The sequence below is a fragment of the Nothobranchius furzeri genome, chromosome 10 (genome assembly GCF_043380555.1).
Source record: "Nothobranchius furzeri strain GRZ-AD chromosome 10, NfurGRZ-RIMD1, whole genome shotgun sequence".
NCBI lineage: Eukaryota > Metazoa > Chordata > Actinopteri > Cyprinodontiformes > Nothobranchiidae > Nothobranchius > Nothobranchius furzeri.
Genome location: NC_091750.1, coordinates 38,341,743 through 38,367,088, shown reverse-complemented (window position 1 = coordinate 38,367,088; position 25,346 = coordinate 38,341,743). Strand labels below are relative to the sequence as shown.

General features: G+C 44.7%; 1 protein-coding gene across 4 annotated transcripts in view; it reads left to right on the top strand.

The window, feature by feature from the left end:
- slc4a4a (solute carrier family 4 member 4a) overlaps positions 1 to 25,346 on the top strand; it is a 64,403-nt gene that overhangs the window by 12,457 nt on the left and 26,600 nt on the right. For 3 of the 4 annotated variants that reach the window (XM_054731049.2, XM_054731052.2, XM_054731050.2), the window contains 4 exons: positions 2,974 to 3,150; positions 15,621 to 15,756; positions 17,303 to 17,463; positions 21,563 to 21,742. In XM_054731049.2, coding sequence (XP_054587024.2) covers positions 2,974 to 3,150; positions 15,621 to 15,756; positions 17,303 to 17,463; positions 21,563 to 21,742 — 654 coding nt within the window. The remainder of the gene's footprint in view (positions 1 to 2,973; positions 3,151 to 15,620; positions 15,757 to 17,302; positions 17,464 to 21,562; positions 21,743 to 25,346) is intronic. The other variant, XM_054731051.2, reaches the window with a different exon arrangement.

Sequence of the window (25,346 nt, the reverse complement as noted above, 5' to 3'; positions counted from 1 at the left end):
TGCCCAAGGACACAATGACAGCAACAGACTGAGTGGGGCTAGAACCTGCAACCTTCCAATTACGGGGTGAGCACTTAACGCCTGTGTCACAGTTGCCCCGCTGGACGCTGGAAACGTCTCTCCCGATGGAGTGAGTCCTCATTGGATCCACCGTCACGGGATCTGTCCCGGTGAAACCTACCTAGATTGGGTTGATTCAGACTCCATCCATTCTTTTGGGATCCATCTACTAGATCCACCCATCGTTACAAGATTCATCCTGATTGGTTACGACGCAGAAATGCACCATTTTAAACCCTCAGCGTTAGTGTTGTTAGCCGCTGGTTTCAGTGAATTTTGATGAACCCCGAAGAAAACAAAACAAGCATGGAGTCTTTGTCTTTGGACAGAATAATGAAGACCTTTGTTCCTTTAGAGAGGTGATTGTTTGTTGAGTTGAGAGGATGGGACTCTTCCTGGTCGGGTCACGGCCCGTGCTTGGCTCAGCTTGACTCGCCCGGATCCAAAAAGAGGTTTGACATGGGCAAAGAGCACTTCAACCACGTGGCCTGACAAAAATCTGTAAAAATCCCACAGTCATCATACTGATGACGACATTTGTGACTGAACGTTTGGAAATCTGACGTTTGTTTGGGGTGATTCCTCCTCAGGTTTCACTGATTCTTGGAAAAACAACATCTGAGGAGAAAGCTTTAGTCTGCATAAAACCTAAAGACAGGACGTGCGCAGATCCAGAGTCGGCCCTTTGAGATGGTCCAGCGGGAAGTCCCACTCAAAGATCTTTACTGGTGTGAAAATGAGCCAACAATCCCAATAGAGATCAACGAAAACATAGTTTAAAGCCATCAGATGGCTGATTTTGTTGCAATAAAACATAGAAGCTCCTAGTTGACAGATGTGTAACAAACCTCTGGTTTTGACGTTGAGTTAAAGGCTGGAGTTGTTGGCAGATCCTCGGATGTTCTTATAAAAATAAAATGCTTGTTTTCTACTTGCTAGTTTTGCAGAGTTCACGTTTTAAAGGAATTTGCTTAGAGTTTCTTAGGGGCATTTTCAAACAGCTTCTAGAAGTATTCCTGATTCCTGACACCAACCCCTTACAGAACAGGTGTTTTATCCATGTTTGGAGCATTTATGGAGGCAGCAGAGACCCACCTGGCAGCATGGAATGATGCAGACAGTCTGATTTAAACATGTCCCCTTTGACTGTCTACATTTAGACTTATGCCCATTTCATCAACCTGTTCTAAGTTGTTCGTGCACAATACTAGTTTACTAAAGTAATCCAAAAGGATGGTGGGATTAGTATTAGTTTATATCCAGACATCAATATTTAAATATCAAAAGGTTATTTATGCATAAACTCCTACTAGATTGATCTAAATGTCAAACACGTTTGACATTATCTTCAATTTACAAACCCTCACATACCCTGTCAGTCCAACCCTGCAGTGTCCTGCAGGAAAATTACTTTTTGAATTTATGACATTGAAGTTTTAATCTGTGAAACTACATATTTTAATTTTGTAACTTAAAATAACCAGTAAGAATTTAACAAGAAATGAGGCGACCTCCTGGTGACAACCTGGAGACCACCTGGCGACCTCCTGGAGACTATCTGGAGACTACCCGACGACCTCCTGATGACCACCTGGCGACCTCCTGATGACTTCCTGGAGACCACCTGGCGACCTCCTGGAGACTATCTGGAGACTACCTGATGACTTCCTGGAGACCACCTGACGACCTCCTGGTGACCACCTGGAGACCTCATGGTGACTACCTGGAGACCACCTGGCAACCTCCTGGAGACTATCTGGAGACTACCTGACGACCTCCTGGTGACCACCCGGCGACCTCCTGATGACCACCTGGCGACCTCCTGATGACTTCCTGGAGACCACCTGACGACCTCCTGGTGACCACCTGGCGACCTCCTGATGACCACCTGGCGACCTCCTGATGACTTCCTGGAGACCACCTGACGACCTCCTGGTGACCACCTGGCGACCTCATGGTGACTACCTGGACACCTCCTGGTGACTACCTGGCGACCTCAAGGTGACTACCTGGAGACCACCTGGCAACCTCCTGGAGACTACCTGACGACCTCTTGGTGACCACCTGGCGACCTCCTGATGACCACCTGGCGACCTCCTGATGACTTCCTGGAGACCACCTGACGACCTCCTGGTGACCACCTGGCGACCTCATGGTGACTACCTGGACACCTCCTGGTGACTACCTGGCGACCTCATGGTGACTACCTGGAGACCACCTGACGACCTCCTGGTGACCACCTGGCGACCTCATGGTGACTACCTGGAGACCACCTGGCGACCTCCTGGAGGCTATCTGGAGACTACCTGGCGATCTCCTGATGACTTCCTGGAGACCACCTGACGACCTCCTGGTGACCACCTGGCGACCTCATGGTGACTACCTGGACACCTCCTGGTGACTACCTGGCGACCTCATGGTGACTACCTGGAGACCACCTGACGACCTCCTGGTGACCACCTGGCGACCTCATGTGACTACCTGGAGACTACCTAGCGACCTCCTGGTGACTACCTGGTGACCACCTGGCGATCTCCTGATGACTTCCTGGAGACCACCTGGCGACCTCCTGATGACTTCCTGGAGACAAGCCGGCGACCTCCTGGAGACCACCTGACGACCTCCTGGAGACCACTTGGACCTGGTGAAGTTTGGAGCTTCACAAAACCAATGAAACCAGTAGTCCTGCAGGCAGTAATGACATCTTCTCTCTAACGTGATGCTTCATTTTTAGTCCAAACGTTTGTTTTTTACAGAGTTTTACCACCCTTAGACCTCTGTGCTTCTCTGTCTTAGACCTGTGGTGGTAGAGGTGGTCTGGATCAGGTTCAGCTTTGGTCTTAAACATGTTATTATCACTGAGTCTGGATTTGTCAGGACGTAGAATTCACCCCCTTTTGTCCTCCTTGGCAGGCCATCACACCATCTACATTGGCGTGCGTGTGCCTAAGAGCTCTCGACGTCGGCGGCGTCACCGCCGGAGACCTGGCAGTCACAAGGACAGAAAGGAGAGGCTGATGGAAAGCGCCTTTGACAAGTCGGACATCGAAAACAACGATGAGGCCAGCAACAGCATCCTCAAACCTCTCAGTAAGTTCTGATGGACTTCACGTCTCATCTGATTAGAGTTCATGTCTGTCTCAGCTGAAGGCTGCTCTCTTTTCCTCTAACTTCCTGTGACCCCAATAAATGTTGCTGAGTCCGCTCGGTGTCCAGGAGCAGGTCCTGCTGAGCTTGGTGCTGACTGACAAAGGGGATTTTTATTGGATTTATGGGTGCACAGATGCACGCTGCAGCTTTGATCTGATTATGCAACAATAGTGACGTTATTACTCAGCAAAAAAAACGTCATTTTCTTATTTCAAATCTACTCAGGAGGCGGACCAGCGACATTTCCAGAAGATTCTGTGCTCACGTAGAAATCCAATCTGTAGAGATTACAGCCACGATCAGGGTGCAAGTCCACCTGAACAGAGTGGTCTTACAGGTGCTGGCACATGTTCATTAATTAGGTAGAGACTAGTGAAGACTCGTTGGGTCAGTGTTTTCCTTCTAGCATGTAAGCCATGCGCTCTGCACCGTGATCTCCGTTGCTGTACACGAGGGACGAATCATTGTTTAATGTGAAGTTTCATTCCCTACAAACTTTAATTACAGCAATCCAACGAGACAGAGCCTGGATTTGTATTCGGAACATTTTAAACATGTTTTAAAAGGAGATGTGCCAGAAAGCATCACCTGCTCTACAATAAAAACCACTAACGGGGTGAAAAATTTCAAAATATTGTTGGATCAGATGGGCAGCAACTCCTGGGTCAGTTTTGTACTAATAGTTTTATTGATTATCTTCTGTTGAAAGATGACTTTGACGTACACGAGCGAACGGTTTCGGCTGCTGCCACCTGTTGTGATCGGTTTAGCAGCTCTCGGCTGTCTTAGGGTGACGCCACGGCTGCTGCGGCTCCCAGTGTTTTCCTTACTGTGGGAAACGGGTAATTGTGGCTCCTTGATGGGAAAAGGTTGCCGACCCCTGGGAATGGGTGAGAAGCTCGGTCATCCGGGAGGGGCTCGGAGTAGACCCGCTGCTCCTCCACATTGAGAGGAGCTAGTTGAGGTGGCTCGGGCATCTGGTTAGGATGCCTCCCTGGTGAGGTTTTCTGAGCACGTCCAACTGGGAGGAGACCTGAAGAAAGACCCAGGACACGCCTGAGGGACCAATTCTCATGGCTGGCCGGGGAACGCTTTAGGATTCCCTCGGAGGAGCTGGTCCGGGTGGCGGGGCAGAGGGAAGTCTGGGCCTCTTTGCTTAGGCTGCTGCCCCCGCGACCTGACCCTGATAAGTGTAAGAGGATGGATAGATGGAAAATATTGACACACTGAAATGTGATTTTGTGTTTTCTGATACTGAATCAAATATAAAGCAATGCATTTATTATTGTGTTAAGAATTTCCACACAAACATTTACTGTATTTCTTCTGGGAGGTGCAATTAAACCTTTTTGTCCAGATGACGTTTTTCTTGTTTTTGATGAATCGTTTCAGTGAAGCATTCACATTTTTTCACCACTCACTAAGCAGATCTTCTTCTCTTCCTAGGAGACGTGCTCTTAACATCGTATTTGGACTGGTCACAGATCACAGGCTAAACACGACGAGCTTTTTCCTTTTTGTTTTGCTCATTCCTAAAATACATAAAAGCCAAAGAAAAATATTTTTAGCTTGGATCAAACCTGCGTGTGACCAGATTAACTAACCCTAAACAAACACCTGGCTTTGTTTACACAAACATGAGTAACTGGTCATTCATGGAAAACACGGCCATGTTTGCATGAACGCGCCTAGCTGGCGTCCCGTTAGACACTCAGAGCTGCGGGTTACAGAGGAACCCTTAAAGCAGTGAAAGTGTCGGGATCCAGCTGTTTTTATTGCGTGTGAGCAGACTCCGGTACGTTGTAGTTGGGCTCAAGTCACCTGATTCCCACGCTGTTGACTTAGAATGAACTGGCTTTAATTAGATTTTAGTGTTAAAATAATAATAATAAAAAAAACTTTAGGCTTTTTTTCTCCTAGTCTTTTGGTCTAAAACACCGGAGAGTTAGCAAGCAGATCGGCACGGGAAAACGGGAAAATGTAAGCAACTTTTGTAAGAGTTTGCCTGTGGGACGTTGTTTCTATTTCTCACTAATTGAACAAACTCAATGACTTTGGTTTCATCTCCATCCATCCATCCATCCATCCATCCATCATCCATCCATCCATCCATCCATCCATCTTGTATCCATCCATCCATCCATCCATCCATCATTCATATATCCCATCCATCCATCCATCCATCATTCATATATCCCATCCATCCATCCATCTTGTATCCATCCATCCATCCATCCATCTTGTATCCATCCATCCATCCATCCATCATTCATATATCCCATCCATCCATCCATCCATCCATCTTGTATCCATCCATCCATCCATCCATCCATCATTCATATATCCCATCCATCCATCCATCCATCCATCCATCCATCCATCCATCCATTTTGTATCCATCCATCCATCCATCCATCATTCATATATCCCATCCATCCATCCATCCATCCATCATTCATATATCCCATCCATCCATCCATCTATCCATCATTCATATATCCCATCCATCCATCCATCTTGTATCCATCCATCCATCCATCCATCATTCATATATCCCATCCATCCATCCATTTTGTATCCATCCATCCATCCATCCATCCATCCATCCATCCATCTTGTATCCATCCATCCATCCACCCATCCACCTATTCATTCATTCATTCATTCATTCAGCCATCATTCATCCATCTATCCACCCATCATCCGTCTGTACCTGAATCCTAGTCTTCTGACTGAAGGTTGGAGATGAACTTCTTTACTGCAGGTAAGATTTGTCTAGTTGTGTCTTCAGGCTCTTTAGGCTGAAAAGTTAAACTTCTTAGAAATAATTCCAGTTTTGTTCCATTCCTCCTGAAGGAATTCTTTAGTTCTTTAACAGGAAAACATTTTAAGACATTTAGAAATTCAGCGTTCATTTAAAAACTTTATGAATGTTAGAAATTCCCACTAAAAGTGTCCAAACCAATCCCAGAGTGAGATCGTTATTATCGAACGAGAAGGGAAAAACAAAAAATCATGTTTAATCTTGATATTCTCAAGTTCACCTTCAGAATAAGAGTCCAGGCGGTTTGAAAGTTCACTGAACTTTTTTCTTCACTGACATTTTCATGATTTGATCGTTTAAATCTTCAAACAGCCGACACCCCTCTCCCTGGAAAACATGGCCGCTCTCGAGGGACGGCCCTCGTCTGTCTCGGCTGAAATCCTCTTGTTTGGTCAGATGGACGCTGCAGGGCTGCATGTGTCCACTCTGCTGCTGTCTGACCCCTCTTCATTTTGATGACTGCGTTCTTTTTCAATCCCGTTCCCATCTTTTCCACTAGGATCAAATGTTCCCTCTAAGTGGATTACGGAGATTATTGTGGTTTTTGCTTGGACTGAAATGGGTTTAATATCTGAAATCTGAGGAGAATAAGCTTTGATTTAGTTTGTGAACATACTTTGACTCGGTCAGGGAGATCTTTGGGGATATTCAGATGATTGAAACTGTGGGGGTCGACGCTGCTGCAGCGTCATCTTAGCCTGGTTTACAGCGTTGGATTTGGTTTGATGATCAGGAGGCTGGAGCTGCTTTAGGCTGGCAGCTTCGGTCTGGATGTGAGCCGTTTCTCTACAGGAAGCTGCAGGACTGAGCGCTGTGATGTCACAGAGACTCACTTTAAAAAACAACACTTTTTTCTGTCTCCTTTGATGTTTTTATTGCTTCTTTATAAAAACAAGGTCTTAGAGTTTGTTCACCTGCAGACATCAGCGTTCATTTCCTCACATCAGAAGTTCAGCTGTCCCAACAGAACCAGAACCAGAACTGGATGTTCTGGGCTGTGACCGGACCCCCCCCCCCCCCTCAGGGGCGTCGTTCTGCATTCAGACCAGTCGCCGTTCGCTGCTGCCCTGCATGCAGAAGCACCAGGAGAACATTTCCTGTGCTTTATCCTTAGGATGAGACAGCATTATTATTATGGGATGTGGGTTTAAACAGTAAACAAGCCGCTTGATCTCATTCATGATTTGTTAGTGTGGTTTTTCAGAAAGCTCGGAGCACATGGGTGGTTTCTGTGTGGGATGGATATCAAGACTGAGCGGGCCGTTGGTGGCAGTCACACTGAGCTTTCTGCCGGGCAGCAGGCATTCTTCCTCCGTCCCGTATCCCATGAGCCTTTGCGGCTGGGACAAAGTCCTCTTTGTGCGCCCGTGGCTCTTGGCTAGAGCACACAGAGCTCAGAAATTGCATTTCAACGATGGGATTTCTCATCTCTGTTCATGCCTTTGGTGCTTGCTCTCACCCCTTTTTGCTTTCAGTGAGTGCTGAGAGTCCCCCCCCCCCCCCCACACACACACACCTCCTAGCAACTAGCTGAGTGGGACAGTGAGACTGTGCTGGCTACCAGATGCTGCGTTTTGCTGCGTGGCATCAAAACGCAGCATCTGGAGGGGACGAGCAGGTGGAAATGAGAACAAATATGTCCTCCAATAAATAACCAGATGTTTAATTTGGGTAGATGAGTGTGATTGTAAATACAGTCAGGTCCATAAATATTGGGACATCGACACAATGCTAACATTTTTGGCTCTATACGCCACCACAATGGATATCAAATGAAACGAACAAGATGTGCTTTAACTGCAGATGGTCAGCTTTTGTTTGAGGGTATTTACATCCAAATCAGGTGAACGGCGTAGGAATTACAACAGTTTGCATATGTGCCTCCCACTTGTTAGGGAACCAAAAGTAATGGGGCAATTGGCTTCTCAGCTGTTCCATGGCCAGGTGTGTGTTATTCCCTCATTATTCCAATTACAATGAGCAGATAAAAGGTCCAGAGTTCATTTCTAGTGAGCTGTTTGCATTTGGAATCTGTTGCTGTCAACTGTCAAGATGAGAGCCAAAGAGCTGTCACAATCAGTGAAGCAAGCCATCATTAGGCTGAAAAAACAATAGAAACCTATCAGAGAGATGGCAAAAACATTAGGCGTGGCCAAAACAACAGTTTGGAACATTCTCAAACAGAAGGAACGCACCGGTGAGCTCAGCAACACCAAAAGACCCGGAAGACCACGGAAAACAACTGTGGTGGATGACGGAAGAATCCTTTCCCTGGTGAAGAAAACACCCTCGCAACAGTTGGCCAGATCAAGAACACTCTCCAGGAGGAAGGTGTGTCTGTGTCAAAGTCAACAATCAGGAGAAGACTCCACCAGTGTGAACACAGAGTTCACCACAAGATGTAAACCATTGGTGAGCCCCAACAACAGGAAGTCCAGATTAGAGTTTGCCAAACAACATCTAAAAAAGCCTTCCCAGTTCTGGAACAACATCCTACGGACCAATGAGACCAAGATCCACTTGTACCAGAGTGATGGGAAGAGAAGAGTCTGGAGATGGATCCTAAGCATGCCACCTCATCAGTGAAGCATGGTGCTGGAAGTGTCATGGCGTGGGCGTGCATGGCTGCCAGTGGAACTGGTTCTCTTGTATTTATTGATGATGTGACTGCTGACAAAAGCAGCACGATGAATTCTGAAGTGTTTTGGGTAATATTATCTGCTCATATTCAGCCAAATGCCTCAGAACTCATTGGGCGGCGCTTCACAGTGCAGATGGACAATGACCCAAAGCATACTGCAAAAGCAACCAAAGAGTTTCTGAAGGGAAAGAAGTGGACTGTTTTGCAATGGCCAAGTCAATCACATGACCTGAATCCGATAGAGCGTGCATTTCACTTGCTGAAGACAAAACTGAAGGGAAAATTCCCCAGGAACAAGCAGGAACTGAAGACTGTTGCAGTAGAGGCCTGGCAGAGCATCACCAGGGATGAAACCCAACGTCTGGTGATGTCTGTGTTCCAGACTTCAGGCTGTAATTGACTGCAAAGGATTTGCAACCAAGTATTGAAATGTATAAGTTTGATTTATGGTTCTTATTCTGTCCCATTACTTTTGGTCCCCTAACAAATACCCTCAAACAAAAGCTGCCAGTCTGCAGTTAAAGCACATCTTGTTCCTTTCATTTGATATCCATTGTGGCGGCGTATAGAGCCAAAAATGTTAGCATTGTGTCGAAGTCCCAATATTTATGGACCTGACTGTATTTTCATGATCTGTGGTAGAATTTCTAAACTAAAACCAGCTTTTATTCGTTCAACACATTTTTCTAAAGTAAAGAAGAATATATGAAGAATTAAAAGCACAAACAATAAAATGTTAACAACTACAGCGGGGAGAATAAATATTTGACACATCAGCGTTTTTATCAGTAAGCGTATCTCTGATGGGCAATTGACTCCAGATGTTTCCATCAAACCAAATATTGAGTTCATATAAAGAAATCAGAACATGTAAGTGAACAAGATGACTCAAAATAAATAAATGAAATGAAACCGGGAATAATGGTTTGTAGTGTGTGCGTGCGTGTGTGTGTGTGTGTGTGTTTATTTGAGTTTGTGTGTGTGTGTGCTCTGTCTTCTCCATCCCCAGTGGGTCGTGGAGGATGGCTGCTTATACTGAGCCAGGATCCTCTGGAGGTTTCTTCCTGTTAAAAGGGAGTTTTCCTCTCCACTGTCGCTGCATGCTTGCTTAGTATGAGGATTGCTGTAAAGACTCTGACACTAGTCAGTGACTCGATGCAACCTGCTGGGTTCCTTATGTAGGAAACTGTTTACTGACTGGCATAATGAACTGACCTGTGTTGGAGTGTTTACTGTGTGAAGGTCCTCAAGACGACTCTGGTCCTAATTTGGCGCTTTAGAAATTAAATTGGTGATTACGGCTTCCAGACACCTCTTGTACGGAGGAACCAGTCGTCTGCATGGCTCAGGAGGGATTCTGGCCCATTCTTCCACACAAGCGCTTTTAAATCCTGAAATTTCCTTGGTCCTCTTTTATGAACTTAGGTCTTCAGCTCTCTCCAAAGATGTTCTGTGTGATTTTGGTGACTGGCTGGGCCATTCAGGCAACTTGATTTTCTTTCTTTGAAACTACTTCCGTGTTCTCTTGGCCTTGTGTTTGGGATCATCTTCTTGCTCAAATGTCCACCCTTTTTTTATTTCAGCTTTCTGGTAGATAGCAGCAGATTTTTGTTTGAAGTCCCGGTACTTTCATGCATCGTGCCAGTACACACCATGATACTCCCACTTGGGGTGGTGGGCAGGATCATTTCTTCTCCCAACACAGAATGGTTTCATCTGACCAGACTATAGTCTCACAGTAATCCACGGGCTTCTCCAGACGCCGTTTGAGCCTCAGCGTGCTTGTTGTTCAGCTGTGGAGTCTTGGGTTGGGCCAACATGAACATGCATGGATGCCATAGCAGTTCAATGCATTACTTCTAGACCTTTATAGACCATCAATCAGGACTAAAGCAGCTGATATCCATCAGTAGTGATAGGGGACCGGGCTTATCTCGCAGCACTGACAGGTTTCAGGTGATCTCTTTCTGCCACCTTGTTATCTTCATGTGTTTAATACTTTTTTTTGTGTCTTTTCACTTTATTACACAAACTCGATTACTGGACTTAAGTACTCAGATGTCTGCATGAAGTAAATACTTGAGTCTATGTTGACATGAGGTGGAGACGTAGAAAAGCCCTTACTGATGAAAATGCTGATGCACTGATCCTCCCCGCTGTTCAGTAGTAGCATCAGATGTTAGTGGTGGATCTGCTAAAGAAATCCCAGTTTTAACAAGTCAGTTTCACCCAAACTGAAAAAAGAATAAAAACTTTTCTGTCTTTTTCCTTCCATAAATTTTTATTTTGTGTTTACACATGAACGTGAAACCCAACGCCGAGCCAGCCAGTCTGTTTGCTGCCTTTATAGTTTCCATATATTTAAAGCTGGTTTTGTTTACTGTAATCATCTTAAATCTCAGGCGATACGAGTCAGCCCAATGTGTCCAACGCACGCTATTTATTCCCTCCAAGATGTTATTTAACAGGCAGAAGGGACTAAAGCTAGTTACAGTGTGTGTGTGTGTGTGTGTGTGTGTGTGTGTGTGTGTGCGCGCGCGCCAGCAGACAGTTTGTCCTCCACCCAGTAATCTTACAGCTGCTTGTCTGGCTTGTTGGAAGGAAAACTTCACCCCTTCACCTAAATTAGACGATTCTGGTTTAATGAATGAATAAATGAATGATCAAATAAATGAACAAAAGTAAGAACAAACACATAATTTAGCAAATAAATAAATAAATAAATGGAGCAAACAAAATATAAAATGAAAAGGCGGCTGCTGCTGATGGATTTTATTTGAGTTCCTCAGTGGCTACGTTAACAGAAAACCAGCTTCTACCCTCAGGGATGGGATTCAGTCCTGATGTTTGTGCGATCAGATGGTTTAACGGTACGTTTAACGTAACGGGTTAACAGCAGCATTCTTTTCATGTCAGGGTCAACCATCAGAGGTCCATTAAGTCCGTTAAGATATTTCTATATATGAACATTTCCCTTTGGACAAAGTAAAAATAAACTTTAATAATAATGCATGAGGAGAACACGCTAACGTCAAACATGCATGAGGAGAACAGGCTAACGTCAAACATGCATGAGGAGAACACGCTAACATCAAACATGCATGAGGAGAACACACTAACGTCAAACATGCATGAGGAGAACAGGCTAACATCAAGCATGCGTGAGGAGAACACACTAACGTCAAACATGAGTGAGGAGAACACGCTAACGTCAAACATGCATGAGAACACGCTAACGTCAAACATGCATGAGAACACGCTGACGTCAAACATGCATGAGAACACGCTGACGTCAAACATGCTTGAGAACACGCTAACGTCAAACATGAATGAGGAGAACACGCTAACGTCAAACATGCATGAGAACATGCTAACGTCAAACATGCATGAGAACACGCTAACGTCAAACATGCATGAGGAGACCACGCTAACGTCAAACATGCATGAGAACACGCTAACGTCAAACATGCATGAGAACATGCTGACGTCAAACATGAATGCGAACACTCTAACGTCAAACATGCATGAGAACACGCTAACGTCAAACATGCATGAGAAGAACACGCTAACGTCAAACATGCATGAGAACATGCTAACGTCAAACATGCATGAGGAGAACACGCTAACGTCAAACATGCATGAGGAGAACACGCTAACGTCAAATATGCATGAGGAGAACGCGCTAATGTCAAACATGCATGAGGAGAACACGCTAACGTCAAACATGCATGAGGAGAACACGCTAAAGTCAAACATGCATGAGGAGAACACGCTAATGTCAAACATGCATGAGGAGAACACGCTAATGTCAAACTTGCATGAGGAGAACAGGCTAACGTCAAGCATGCGTGAGGAGAACATGCTAACGTCAAACATGCATGAGAACACGCTGATGTCAAACATGCATGAGAACACGCTAACGTCAAACATGCATGAGAACACGCTGACGTCAAACATGCATGAGGAGAACACGCTAATGTCAAACATGCATGAGGAGAACACGCTAATGTCAAACTTGCATGAGGAGAACACGCTAACGTCAAACATGAATGAGGAGAACATGCTAACGTCAAACATGCATGAGAACACGCTGATGTCAAACATGCATGAGAACACGCTAACGTCAAACATGCATGAGAACACGCTGACATCAAACATGCATGAGAACATGCTGACGTCAAACATGCTTGAGAACACGCTAACGTCAAACATGAATGAGGAGAACACGCTAACGTCAAACATGCATGAGAACATGCCAACGTCAAACATGCATGAGAATACGCTAATGTCAAACATGCATGAGGAGACCACGCTAACGTCAAACATGCATGAGAACACGCTGACATCAAACATGCATGAGAACATGCTAACGTCAAACATGCATGAGGAGAACACGCTAACGTCAAACATGCATGAGAACACGCTAACGTCAAACATGCATGAGGAGAACACGCTAACGTCAAACATGCATGAGAACACGCTAACGTCAAACATGCATGAGGAGAACGCGCTAATGTCAAACATGCATGAGGAGAACACGCTAACGTCAAACATGCATGAGGAGAACACGCTAAAGTCAAACATGCATGAGGAGAACACGCTAATGTCAAACATGCATGAGGAGAACACGCTAATGTCAAGCATGCGTGAGGAGAACACGCTAACGTCAAACATGAATGAGGAGAACATGCTAACGTCAAACATGCATGAGAACACGCTGATGTCAAACATGCATGAGAACACGCTAACGTCAAACATGCATGAGAACACGCTGACGTCAAACATGCATGAGAACATGCTGACGTCAAACATGCTTGAGAACACGCTAACGTAAAACATGAATGAGGAGAACACGCTAACGTCAAACATGCATGAGAACATGCCAACGTCAAACATGCATGAGAACACGCTAATGTCAAACATGCATGAGGAGACCACGCTAACGTCAAACATGCATGAGAACACGCTGACATCAAACATGCATGAGAACATGCTAACGTCAAACATGCATGAGGAGAACACGCTAACGTCAAACATGCATGAGAACACGCTAACGTCAAACATGCATGAGGAGAACACGCTAACGTCAAACATGCATGAGGAGAACACGCTAACGTCAAACATGCATGAGAACACGCTAACGTCAAACATGCACGACAACACGCTAACGTCAAACATGCATGAGGAGAACACGCTAATGTCAAACATGCATGAGGAGAACACGCTAACCTCAAACATGCATGAGGAGAACACACTAACTTCAAACATGCATGAGGAAAACACGCTAATGTCAAACATGCATGAGGAGAACACGCTAACGTCAAACTTGCATGAGAACATGCTGACGTCAAACATGAATGAGAACACTCTAACGTCAAACATGCATGAGAACACGCTAACGTCAAACATGCATGAGGAGAACACGCTAAGCTCAAACATGCATGAGAACATGCTAACGTCAAACATGCATGAGGAGAACACGCTAACGTCAAACATGCATGAGGAGAACACGCTAACGTCAAACATGCATAAGAACATGCTAACGTCAAACATGCATGAGGAGAACACGCTAACATTAAACATGCATGAGAACATGCTAACGTCAAACATGCATGAGGAGAACACGCTAACGTCAAACATGCATGAGGAGAACACGCTAACGTCAAACATGCATGAGAACACGCTAACATCAAACATGCATGAGGAGAACACGCTAATGTCAAACATGCATGAGAATACGCTAACATCAAACATGCATGAGAACATACTAACTTCATGCAGAAAAGCAACATTGCTGCAGGGCAACATTGCTGCCATCCTGCAGCCACTTACACACATTTAGATAATTAAAAATAAATAAATAACTAAATAAATGTAATAAACATAAAAAAGGCCTATTTGAAAACATTTCAACCCTGTATTAATATTTCCATAGTAAGATTTTCAACTGTTATACATCATTATTATAAACTTTACATTAAGTTAACACCAAATGAATAAAATTGGAAACAAGGAAAATAGAAACAAAGTTTGTTTTTTTGAGCTAGTAAAAAAAATCCATCAAACATTTGTTCTAATTTCATGAAAATATTTGAGTGTTCTGCTGGTGCTTTCAACATGGCGGTTTAGTCGGAACTGGTTTGGGCTGGGATGGTGGTTCATCTAACTGGTCTCAGGTCTGCTCACCTCTCCGGACCAGCAGCGGCTTGATTTATTAGGCAGAACTTTTTCATGAACCTTGTTTTAATGAGCCGCAGCTTTAGCGTTGCTGATGGTAATGTTGTGTTGGTAAAGCACTTGAACGTAACTCCGTCCTGTTTGGTTTTGCATTGTTATACTTTTCATTTTCAAAGAAAAGACAAAAGCCAGAGAAGCCACAGCTGAAGAACAGAACCACTTCCTTTTTGTTAATGAGGCTCCAAGAACGCCTGCCAGCAGCAGTCCCAATAGTGAAGGCCTGTTTCGCCAGTGGAGGGGTGGGGAGGGGGGGCTAGCTCTGGGGACAGTGTTGCTGAGGGGACCCCTAAACCCCAAATGCCCCCTCCTACCTGGTACAAAAAGTTCTGGAGCGGGCAGCAGAGACGGGCTGTCACTTCCACCCCGGACACGGTCTGCTGCTGCTGCGGGATTCTGCCGGCCCCGTGTTCCTCACAGGCTCCTCTGTGATCAGCAAACCCCAGATCAGCTGACTGGAGACTAACGGGGGGTGGGGGGGGGTGGGTGTCAGTGAAATATTAAAGATGTCCAACAACAATAATCAAGAAGACACGGAGGATAAGGAAGTGGATGCTGAGGAGAAGGGAAAGGAGGTCAAAGATCCTCCACCTCCTCCTGAGGTCAACGAGACGTCTCCAGCTGAGGAGGACAAGTCTGCTCCCAAACCCCTACCCAACGGGGGGCATCAGTGCCAGCCTGTCAACCGCAGTCTTCTTCTCTTTTCCGCAGTCTCACCAGCAGCCGAGAGGATCCGCTTCATCCTGGGAGAGGAAGATGAAGGTCCGGCGCCGCCGCAGCTCTTCACCGAGCTGGATGAGCTGCTGTCAGTGGACGGGCAGGAGATGGAGTGGAAAGAGACGGCCAGGTAAGGACCGGACCTTCTGGACCTTCTCCACTGACACGAAAGAGTTGGAACACGCTGCTGGTTGGAGAATCTGCAGCACCTTTCCTTTTGGTTCGTGGTAACGTTTTTGTTGCGTGGTCCAAGGGATGATGCGACTGGAACGTGAGGATTGTGGCTTCATAATTAGTTATGAATGAGTGAAGTTTTCCCGGGGGGAAACTGGATCCCAGAGCCGATGTTTGATTTCTCATCCTAACCTTTGACCTTTTGTTCTGCAGAGAAAAGTTTAGACTGAGTGATGAGCTGCAGCGCTCTGCAGAGATTTTACAAACCTAGTTGGAGTTTTTATTTAAGAAGAATTTCAGATAGAAGAAGAAAAATGTGCAAACACGTTTGCTAGTGCAAATAAGCGTGTGAAATTATGGCAATCAGTTTTTAATATAACCCTCTTTGGTGTAATTGGCTGTTTGAGCCACTAAATGTCACTTAAATAAATCCTCCCAATTAACCTGTTTAAAGTGGAAAATTTAAAGTAAAAAATGACAGAAAAATCTGGACTGTTTCAAAATTATACCACAAATATAGATTTAATCCAGAAAGTTGCATTATTGCTTCTTAAAAACATCATTTTGTTTCCTTTGAATGTCTGGTTTTAGTCTGAGGATTAGCCACCACTTTGGTCTCAATAAAGTTATTAAAATGCTCTTTTACTTTATTTCTAAGTAGTCCTCGAGAGGAATTTTAGCTAAATTTTCTTCACTTTAAACCCTAAAGCATCAAAAAGGTACAGAATGTATTTAGGGGTGGTCTGGGACCAGAAGTCGACCCTGGGCAGGGTGTGTGTGTGTGTGTGATGCTCGCGGAATAGTCTCTGCAGCCGAATGTTAGAGCGTGTGTGTGTGTGTGTGTGTGTGTGTGTGTGTGTGTGTGTGTATGTGTGGGGTGTTTGTGCTGGGCAAGCGGCCCATGGGACGGTGCCAGAATGCCAGATAGGCCAGTCCACCCCTGGATGCATGCAGGATTTAATCTAAATTAGTAATAATTTAAGTTACATCATTAGATTTAAAAGCAAAAGGAAAAAAATAAAGCAGTCATTAACGATACAGAGGATTGAATTAAATATATATATTAGAAAAAAAATCTCAAAATAAAACGCAGCAACAACCCTGAGATATAAATAACAGGTGCAGCATCTCAGTGTGTGAACTGGGAGACTGTAGAAGAATAGAAGGCCTCTTTGGACCCGTCTGTCTGCCAAATGCACGCTTGGCAGACAGACGGGTCGAACAAAACCTCCCAGAACCAGTTTGTTCTGAACTCTAAGGAGGCGGAAACAAAGAGACAAATCTTTGCTGCATTTGGAGACATCAACGTTAAATCAGAGGTGATGTTGGTGATGTCATGTGTGCACCTGAGTGTCAGGTGAGCATTTAACTCCTCCTAGTTAAGATTTATGTACAAACAGGGTTGAGATGAGTTTAAAATACACTCCTGAAGTCATTTATTATGGAGTGTGTGAGCTTTAGTTGGGTAGATTTATGGTTTTCCCTGGTTTTGGTCCCTCCAGGTGGATAAAGTTTGAGGAAAAGGTGGAAAAAGGAGGCGAGCGTTGGAGTAAACCTCATGTGGCGACCCTGTCCTTACACAGCCTGTTTGAGCTGCGCACGTGCATCGAGAAAGGAACCATCATGCTCGACATGGAGGCTTCTACGCTCACGCAGGTCGTCGGTAAGCTGCACACGATTCACTTCAGTCATGGTTTGCCAGTGGATGGGTGAACTGCATCGTGGGAAAACAAAAAGACCAATGTGGACTCGTATGGCGTGTTTTCTGTAAAATAAGGTGCTGTAGAAGGTAAAAAACCCTACTTTGTTCTGATTGGTCAACTCCACCAACCTGATTAGGCTCCGCCCACCACTCCTAGATTAGGTTAATTTGTTTTAGAAAACATTTGATTGGAAAACGAAAGCAGAACATAGGATGGGACATTTACACTAAAACGTGTTTCCGGACAAAACTAGCTTTAAAGGGACATTATGGAAGTGTGACAGCCAAAACATGTATAGAAATAATAAATGTCTTCTTCATACATTCTCCTGCAATGCCCTGGTCCTGTAGAATGAGCCCTGGCATTTTTACTGTGATTGCCTGTTTTTCTGTAAAATCACAGAAAAAGAGAGATGCTCGGGTCGAGCAGGCTGCTTCATGCGCGTTCACGCTCAGGCATAGCCCGTAGCATTTGCTATCAGTAGCTTTAGCAGCAGAGAGAGAGGCAGTGCCACTTTGTCGCTGTTCCTAACGCCTAGTGACAAAGCTAGCTACATTTCTGAGGACCCTTAGCTACTTTCTGTAGAACTTTCTTCTAGATATTTCCTGCAAGTTAGCAACAAAATAGCCATTTTGGCTCCATTTCAGCTGTCATCAAGGATATAAATGTTACAGATACAAAGGACGTCACTGGTGCTTTAGCTCACCTAGTAAGACGTCGGACTCTTGTGCAGAAGACCTGGGTTCGGTTCTGGGTGTGAACATAGTTTATTTAGAGTTTCTTTTTTACAGTAATGGTATATTTTTTTACAGTAAGATGCCCAAATTTTTATTTGAGACTCGCCAAACGGCATTGAATTCACAGATAAAAAAGATGTGGGTTCAACTTTCATTTTGGAACAATTTTTCAAGCAAGGGAAGGGAATGATCTGAGCATGCAGGAGGACTGACCCATCATAAACCTTTGTCAGCTGTGCTGAAGAGAAAGGTACAGAACCAAATTATTTAATTAATTAGCTGCGTGTTCTCCTGTCCTATGTCCTCCGCCCCCCCCCCCCCCCCCCACACACACACACAAAGGACTGTCTCAGCTGCTATTTTCGTTAAGGAGTGTGCACGTACAGCATGCGCGCCTCGTGCACGAGTTTACTATTGAAGCTGCCGTTACGCTTTTGGCCTGAGGGGGCGATCATGAGCATAAAAATTCAAAACTCTGTAAAGTCCCTTTAAATCAAAGGCAGGTGATCATTAAACATCTCGTTAAACTTATCAATGTAAAGTTTGGTTGATTGGAGTAAGGGGCGAAGCTTCACCAGTTCACTGCGGTTGACCAGAACAGACTTGACTTTTGAGAGAAGAAGTTACCCTTCTCCTGTCTTTAAATGATGATGATGATGATGATTAATATTATTATTACCACCAAAAACTAGATTATTCTTAAATGATTTAAAACGTTTGCATGAATTATCATAAGTTATATGTCTGAGAAGATTAGGACTCTAAATAATTTTATTTTGTAACAAACTTTTTTATAACTGATTTAAAAACTAGCTTAAGAAGACAGTTTCACTACAGAAAAAATGCCTTTGGCGGCTCACGTTCCTTCATTTGTACTCATTTACGTGACAGCTTCATCAGATGCTCCTCAGCAGGACGAAATAACGATCCCTGAGTTCTCAAACATCTCGACCCTTTTCAGAGTGAGCGAAGGTCTCGACGCCGCCGATCGTCACACAGAAACACTCCGACTCTCAGTAGTTTATAAACGTGATCATTTAGGAAGAGTCGGCCCCTCCCGTGTCATGCCACCACCTCTTGTTTTAGTCTGCATGAAGGCGCAGGAGGAAGAGTTCCCGCTCGCTCTGATTAATGTGAAGTAAGTGACTGAGCTGCCCGGGCCGAGACGAGCTGAGCCCGCCCCCACCCGTCTGACTGATGGACCATTAACTGAACCTCCCGTCTGCAGGAAGAGATTCTCCCCGAGGCTGCTTTCTGTCAGCATTCAGGCTCCTGACCTTCTTTTAAAAATAGGCTGGACTTTCAGATGAAACCGTTTTCTGGTGCCAGGAAGACCCTCCTAGGAGCACATTACTGTCTTAGAGGCACTAATTGAGTCCTCACAAGCATGAAGAAACTTTTTAACACTGATCTGATTATCTGCCTTAACTGTGCCGTGAACCCAGAGATAAACATCAAGCAGAAAATGTTCTGAAATTCAAAGTTGACTTAAGCAAATTGAGTATTTTCAAAATATTTCCTCTTGTCCTGATCTGGTCTGATTTGGGCATTTTCCGTTGAGCACAACCGAGCTCATCTGATCTCTATTGTTGAATTAATTTCTATAGATTTACATCAGCAGGGCCAGAATACAGAACCAACTCTGCTGGGTTAAAACGTCTATCATCAGGAGCTGAGGTTGGCTAAAGGAGACCAACAAAGTCTCAGAGTTGGTTTCGCCTTCATTCTGATTCCTTTAATGCAAAACGCTTCATTTTAAAGTTTAAAATCAGTCAAATTAACTTTGTGAGTGTATTTAAAGTTAAAGACCCGTTAGTTTCCACACTGGTGAAATAATTTCTCTGCATCTGGCCTATCCCCACGGAGAGCGGTGAGCTGCAGACACGGCTGTGCTAGGGAACCATTTGGTGGTTTAACCCCCCAGTCTTAAAGCTGAGCGTTGGGTATCTTTGACCCGACTGTGGATTTGAACCCACGATCCCCCAGTCTCCCAGTCTCAGGGCAGACTCTGGGTGTTTCTCAGTGTTAAGGCGCCTTGCTTACGAGGACACGGTCCCTCCTTGGTCAAAGAAAACGGTTAAATGGAACAAACTTGTATCACGTGACCGCGGCTTCCACGGCGGTCACGTAACGTCACATGACACGGGAGATAACGTATTTTATATGTATTAGTTTCAATATAAATATATAACGAGTCTTTTACTTTTTAAATTGTGTTTATGTTTATTAAATAAAAAATATAAGTGAGTTACTACCCGCTAGCCACCTAAGCTGCAACTACTAAGCTACTAACCAACCATAGATAACTTCTTTGGATCTAAAAAAACATTTTAAATTAGTTGACTTAATTTTAAACTTGAAAATTGTCCCCGAAGTAGCTGCCGGCTTCTGATCCGCCGTCCTTTTGAAATTGTATTGTGGATAATTTTTGACCAAGGCTAGGCTACAAGACACCTCCCGTGTATCCTCGCTCAGCTAGCTAAACGGCTAACAAACAGAGAACACATGCCTCGGTAGAACATTGGAACAACAATTGGAACCGATTGGAACACGTCTTGGCGGCTCCTGATGACATATCTCCTAGGCAACCGGGGCGGGGCCAAGACATCAAGGCGAGGTTCCTTGGCATTGAGAAACACCCGCTCAAACTACTGAGCTGTTTTTATTTTTCATTGTTAATAATCACAGCAGGTCAGAACAGCATGAGCTGCACTCATAGTCACCATTTCCTGCAGAATTTATAAACATCGTTTAAAACACCATTTCTAAACACCGCCAGCTCCTAAAACATCACCAGCTGGTGTTTATGGATCCTGGTCATGTGCAGGTCTCCTTTAACAAAAACCCTTCAGACACAAATAAAGACCGTTCACAAGCAACAACTGTTGTTTAGAAAACAGACCAGAGGGATCGATTCATCCATTAGCCAGAAGAACTGAACACGTCCTGTGATCTGTACACTGAAAACTGTCTCCCTACACTGTGATCCTCTGCAGAAACTCTCAGGCTTTGATTTGAATACGTCTAACAGCTTTGTGATCTGTAGCCTATGGGTCTGGGATGTAAAACAACTAAATTTGAGTCTTTATTGACAGATATTTCATCCTAAACATCTCAGGACTTCCCTACAGTTAAACATGTTTAAAATGTCTCATTAAGCACTAAAAAGCTTTTACAACATTTATTTATTGTCTATAAACTAATACGAAGAATGACAGAAATAAAACTAAACTTCTGCCTTGTTTCAGTTTTGATTTGAAAGCAACAAAATCTAACATCAAACTCGACGGGTTTGTGTTTCTTCCAACTCTTAACCTTCCAGAGATGATCACGGACAACCAAATTGAGATCGGCCAGCTGAAAGCGGACCTGAAGGACAAGGTGATGTACACGTTGCTACGGAAACATCGCCACCAGACCAAGAAGTCCAACCTGCGCTCACTGGCTGACATTGGGAAAACGGTCTCCAGTGCAAGTAGGCTGTTTTCCAACCAGGACAACGGTAACACTGGTGCCGGTTTGCTGCAGTCTTCTCCGCTTTTTTAATCCTAAAAATCTAAACGAGGCCAATCAGATCTGGACTCGAGTCTTGAGCTGTACGGTGAGATTCGAGGGCAGACAAACCATCTCCATCCTCCACTTGTATGGCGCGGTATGGGGGCCAAAATTAAGACTACTGCCCAGCAGCAGGAGGCTATATAAATTCTGAAGCAAACTACCGACCTGATTAATGATAAGCTGGCACCGGTAACTGAGAGGCTGGCGCTGCTTACTGAGAAATACCACCTTTACCGGCGTTACTACTAGATACGCTAGGGACTAGCAGCCCTCGGCTGGTCATTGACTGGATCACACACTCCCTCTGCTGTCAATTAGCATGGATATGCTAGCGTTAGCCTGGATGGGCTGATGTTAGCATTGGAGAGGCTAGCCATTAGCGCGCCTAGGCTGGCCACTAGCTGACTAGTGACTCTCTGAGACATGCTAATGGCTAGCCTGTCCGATGCTAACGCCAGCCTATTCATGCTAATGGTCCGTCGAGGAGGTAGGAAATCCAGCTAGTGGCCAGCCTAGGCACGCTAATGGCTAGCCTCTCCAATGCTAACACCAACCCATCCAGGCTAACGCTAGCCTATCCATGCTAATTGACAGCAGAGGGAGTGTGTGAACCAGTCAATGACCAGCCGAGGGCTGCTAGTCCCTAGCATATCTAGTAGTAACGCCGGTAAAGATGCTATTCCTCAGTAAGCAGCGCCACTGCTGGGCAGTAGTCTTAATTTTGGCCCCCATACCACGCCATATGCGTGAACCCACTAATCTGACACCAATTAAACCCAAATTAGAATCCAGTGAACCAGAATCAGCAGGAAGACCATTTCAGGCAACATCAGCAGAAGCTTCTTTTGTCTCTATCCTTTCATTACTAATGAATTAGTCAGTAAATATAACTAATATTAGCAGATTTATGTAAATAACCTGTCAATGGTGAGTGATTTCTATCTTCTAACGGCACTTTATCGCCTTCTGACTATGCAAACATTAAATAATCCATCACTTGACTGGATTAGAGCAGCGTCATAGTTCAAAGACGTAAGAAGTCATAAAAACTGTAGTTTGAGTTGTGACAGAAGTACGTAACAGAAAACAGAGACTGACCGGAAACTCACAGGAAACTTTAGGACATTCGTGTGCCGATGCACAAACATATTCATCAGGGCTTTTGTTGTGTTAGTCTGACTCTTAGAGGAAATGGGTTTTTGTCTCCCACGAGGAAAGCCCGACGCTCCGGCGTAACTTAAGTTTCTCAGCTACAAAAGCTCTCATGTCTGGTTGTGTCATTAATGAGTGACCAGCTGTTATTGATTAGCCACTATCGGGTTTGAGAAACACTTCTGTGACGAGTAGAGAGACTGTTATCGGGATCATAGTAAAGATAAAGACCAACATCCACAGTCATTAATTAACTCTTTAAGGATAAAGTGCAGCGTTGTGAAAAGGAGGTTTCATTCAGAGCTTCTGCCGCGTTTAACCACCCACGCCCTCCTAACTCACCGTTCCTCCTCACAGCGTTTCAATTCCACTGTAATGATTTAACTTCATCTCTGCTAGCTGTCCTTCATCTGTCCTTCTGTCCTTGTGTCTGTCCGTTCTCCTGCTTCCCTGGACTGCTTTGATAACCTGCTACTGCTGCTGAAAGCCCGCAGTCCTCTTGAGAACTCGGTGACCTGCCTGTCGGGTCACATCTCAATGGAGGACCTGCAGAGCCAAACGAGTACCAGCACGGACTGGCTCAGTAAGTTCAGCAGAACACCTTCAGGTTCACTAACCACTGATCAGCATCCAGGTGGGACTGGGCAGTATGTTACCTGCAGCAGAGAGCACTCAGAGGTATATTGGGTCAGAACCAGGGAGAAGTTCTGAGGAAGGACTCTGAGTACTCTGGTGAAGTTTCTCATAATCATTGACTTTGTGCACGGTGGCACAGCTGGCTGCACTGCTGCCTTGCAGCAAGAAGGTCACATGTTTGAATCCTGGCTTTAGCTTTCCAAGTGGAGATAGCATGCATGTTTTCTCCAGGCGCTCCGGATTCCTCCCACTGACCAAAAACATGCATCTTAGGTTAAATATAGAATTGTTAGAAGTACATTTAAAGGGGCATTATGGAAGTTTGACAGCCAAAACATGTATAGAAATAACAAATGTCTTCTTCATACATTCTCCTGCAATGCCCTGGTCCTGTAGAATGAGCCCTGGCATTTTTACTGTGATTGCCTGTTTTTCTGTAAAAATCACAGAAAAAGAGAGATGCTCGGGTCGAGCAGGCTGCTTCATGCGCGTTCACGCTCAGGCATCGCCCGTAGCATTTGCTATCCGTAGCTTTAGCAGCAGAGAGAGAGGCAGTGCCACTTTGTCGCTGTTCCTAACGCCTAGTGACAAAGCTAGCTACATTTCTGAGGACCCTTAGCTACTTTCTGTAGAACTTTCTTCTAGATATTTCCTGCAAATTAGCAACAAAATAGCCATTTTCACTCTGTTTCAGCTGTCATCAAGGATATAAAAGTTACAGATACAGAGAACATCACTGGTGCTTTAGCTCACCTGGTAAGAGGTTGGACTCTTGTGCAGAAGTCCTGGGTTTGATTCTGGATGTGAACATAGTTTATTTAGAGTTTATTTTTTACATTAATGGTATATTTTTTACAGTAAGATGCCCAAATTTTTATTTGAGACTCGCCGAACGGCATTGAATTCACAGATAAAAAAGATGTGGGTTCAACTTTCATTTTGGAACAATTTTTCAAGCAAGGGAAGGGAATGATCTGAGCATGCAGGAGGACTGACCCATCATAAACCTTTGTCAGCTGTGCTGAAGAGAAAGGTACAGAACCAAATTATTTAATTAAATAGCTGCACGTTCTCCTGTCCTCTGTCCTCCCCCCGCCCCAACACACACACACACACACACACACACGGGACTGTCTCAGCTGTTATTTTTGTTAAGGAGTGTGCACGTACAGCATGTGCGCCTCGTGCACGAGCCTACTATTGAAGCTGCTGTTACGCTTTTGGCCTGAGGGGGCAATAGCGAGCATAAAAAATCAAAACTCCATAAAGTCCCTTTAACAACATTTGTGTTCCTTCTGCATGAAGCATAAATCAAATCATGCAGAGAAAACAGGGTTCGCTTGGAATGAGATGAACCCAGCTTCCTGCTGTCTGCTGCAGGTGAGACGCTGCTCACAAGTTCTCCACACAGCCACGTTTCACCATTGCATGCAATTCTCCACCAAATAAAAATTTCCATCATGTGGTTGCGTCTGTCTGCATCACAATGACATTCCTGGTTTGACCCACGATGCCGAGGGAGCGGATGCACGAAAGGCTGCAGTGACACCAGCTTTTGCACCGGCTGAAGGGGTTTCTCTCTCTGATGTGAGGTCACATGATGCTGAGTCAGGTCTCTGATGGGCCGAAACCGAAAGTCAGCAGAGCGTCAGTCAGAGTTTAATCCTGAAAGCAGCACTTAGCGACAGGTTTGATGGGAAAAGCGGGACGCTGAGTTGATCAGATGTTCTCACCTGGAAAAGAGCAAGGTGGACGCTCTG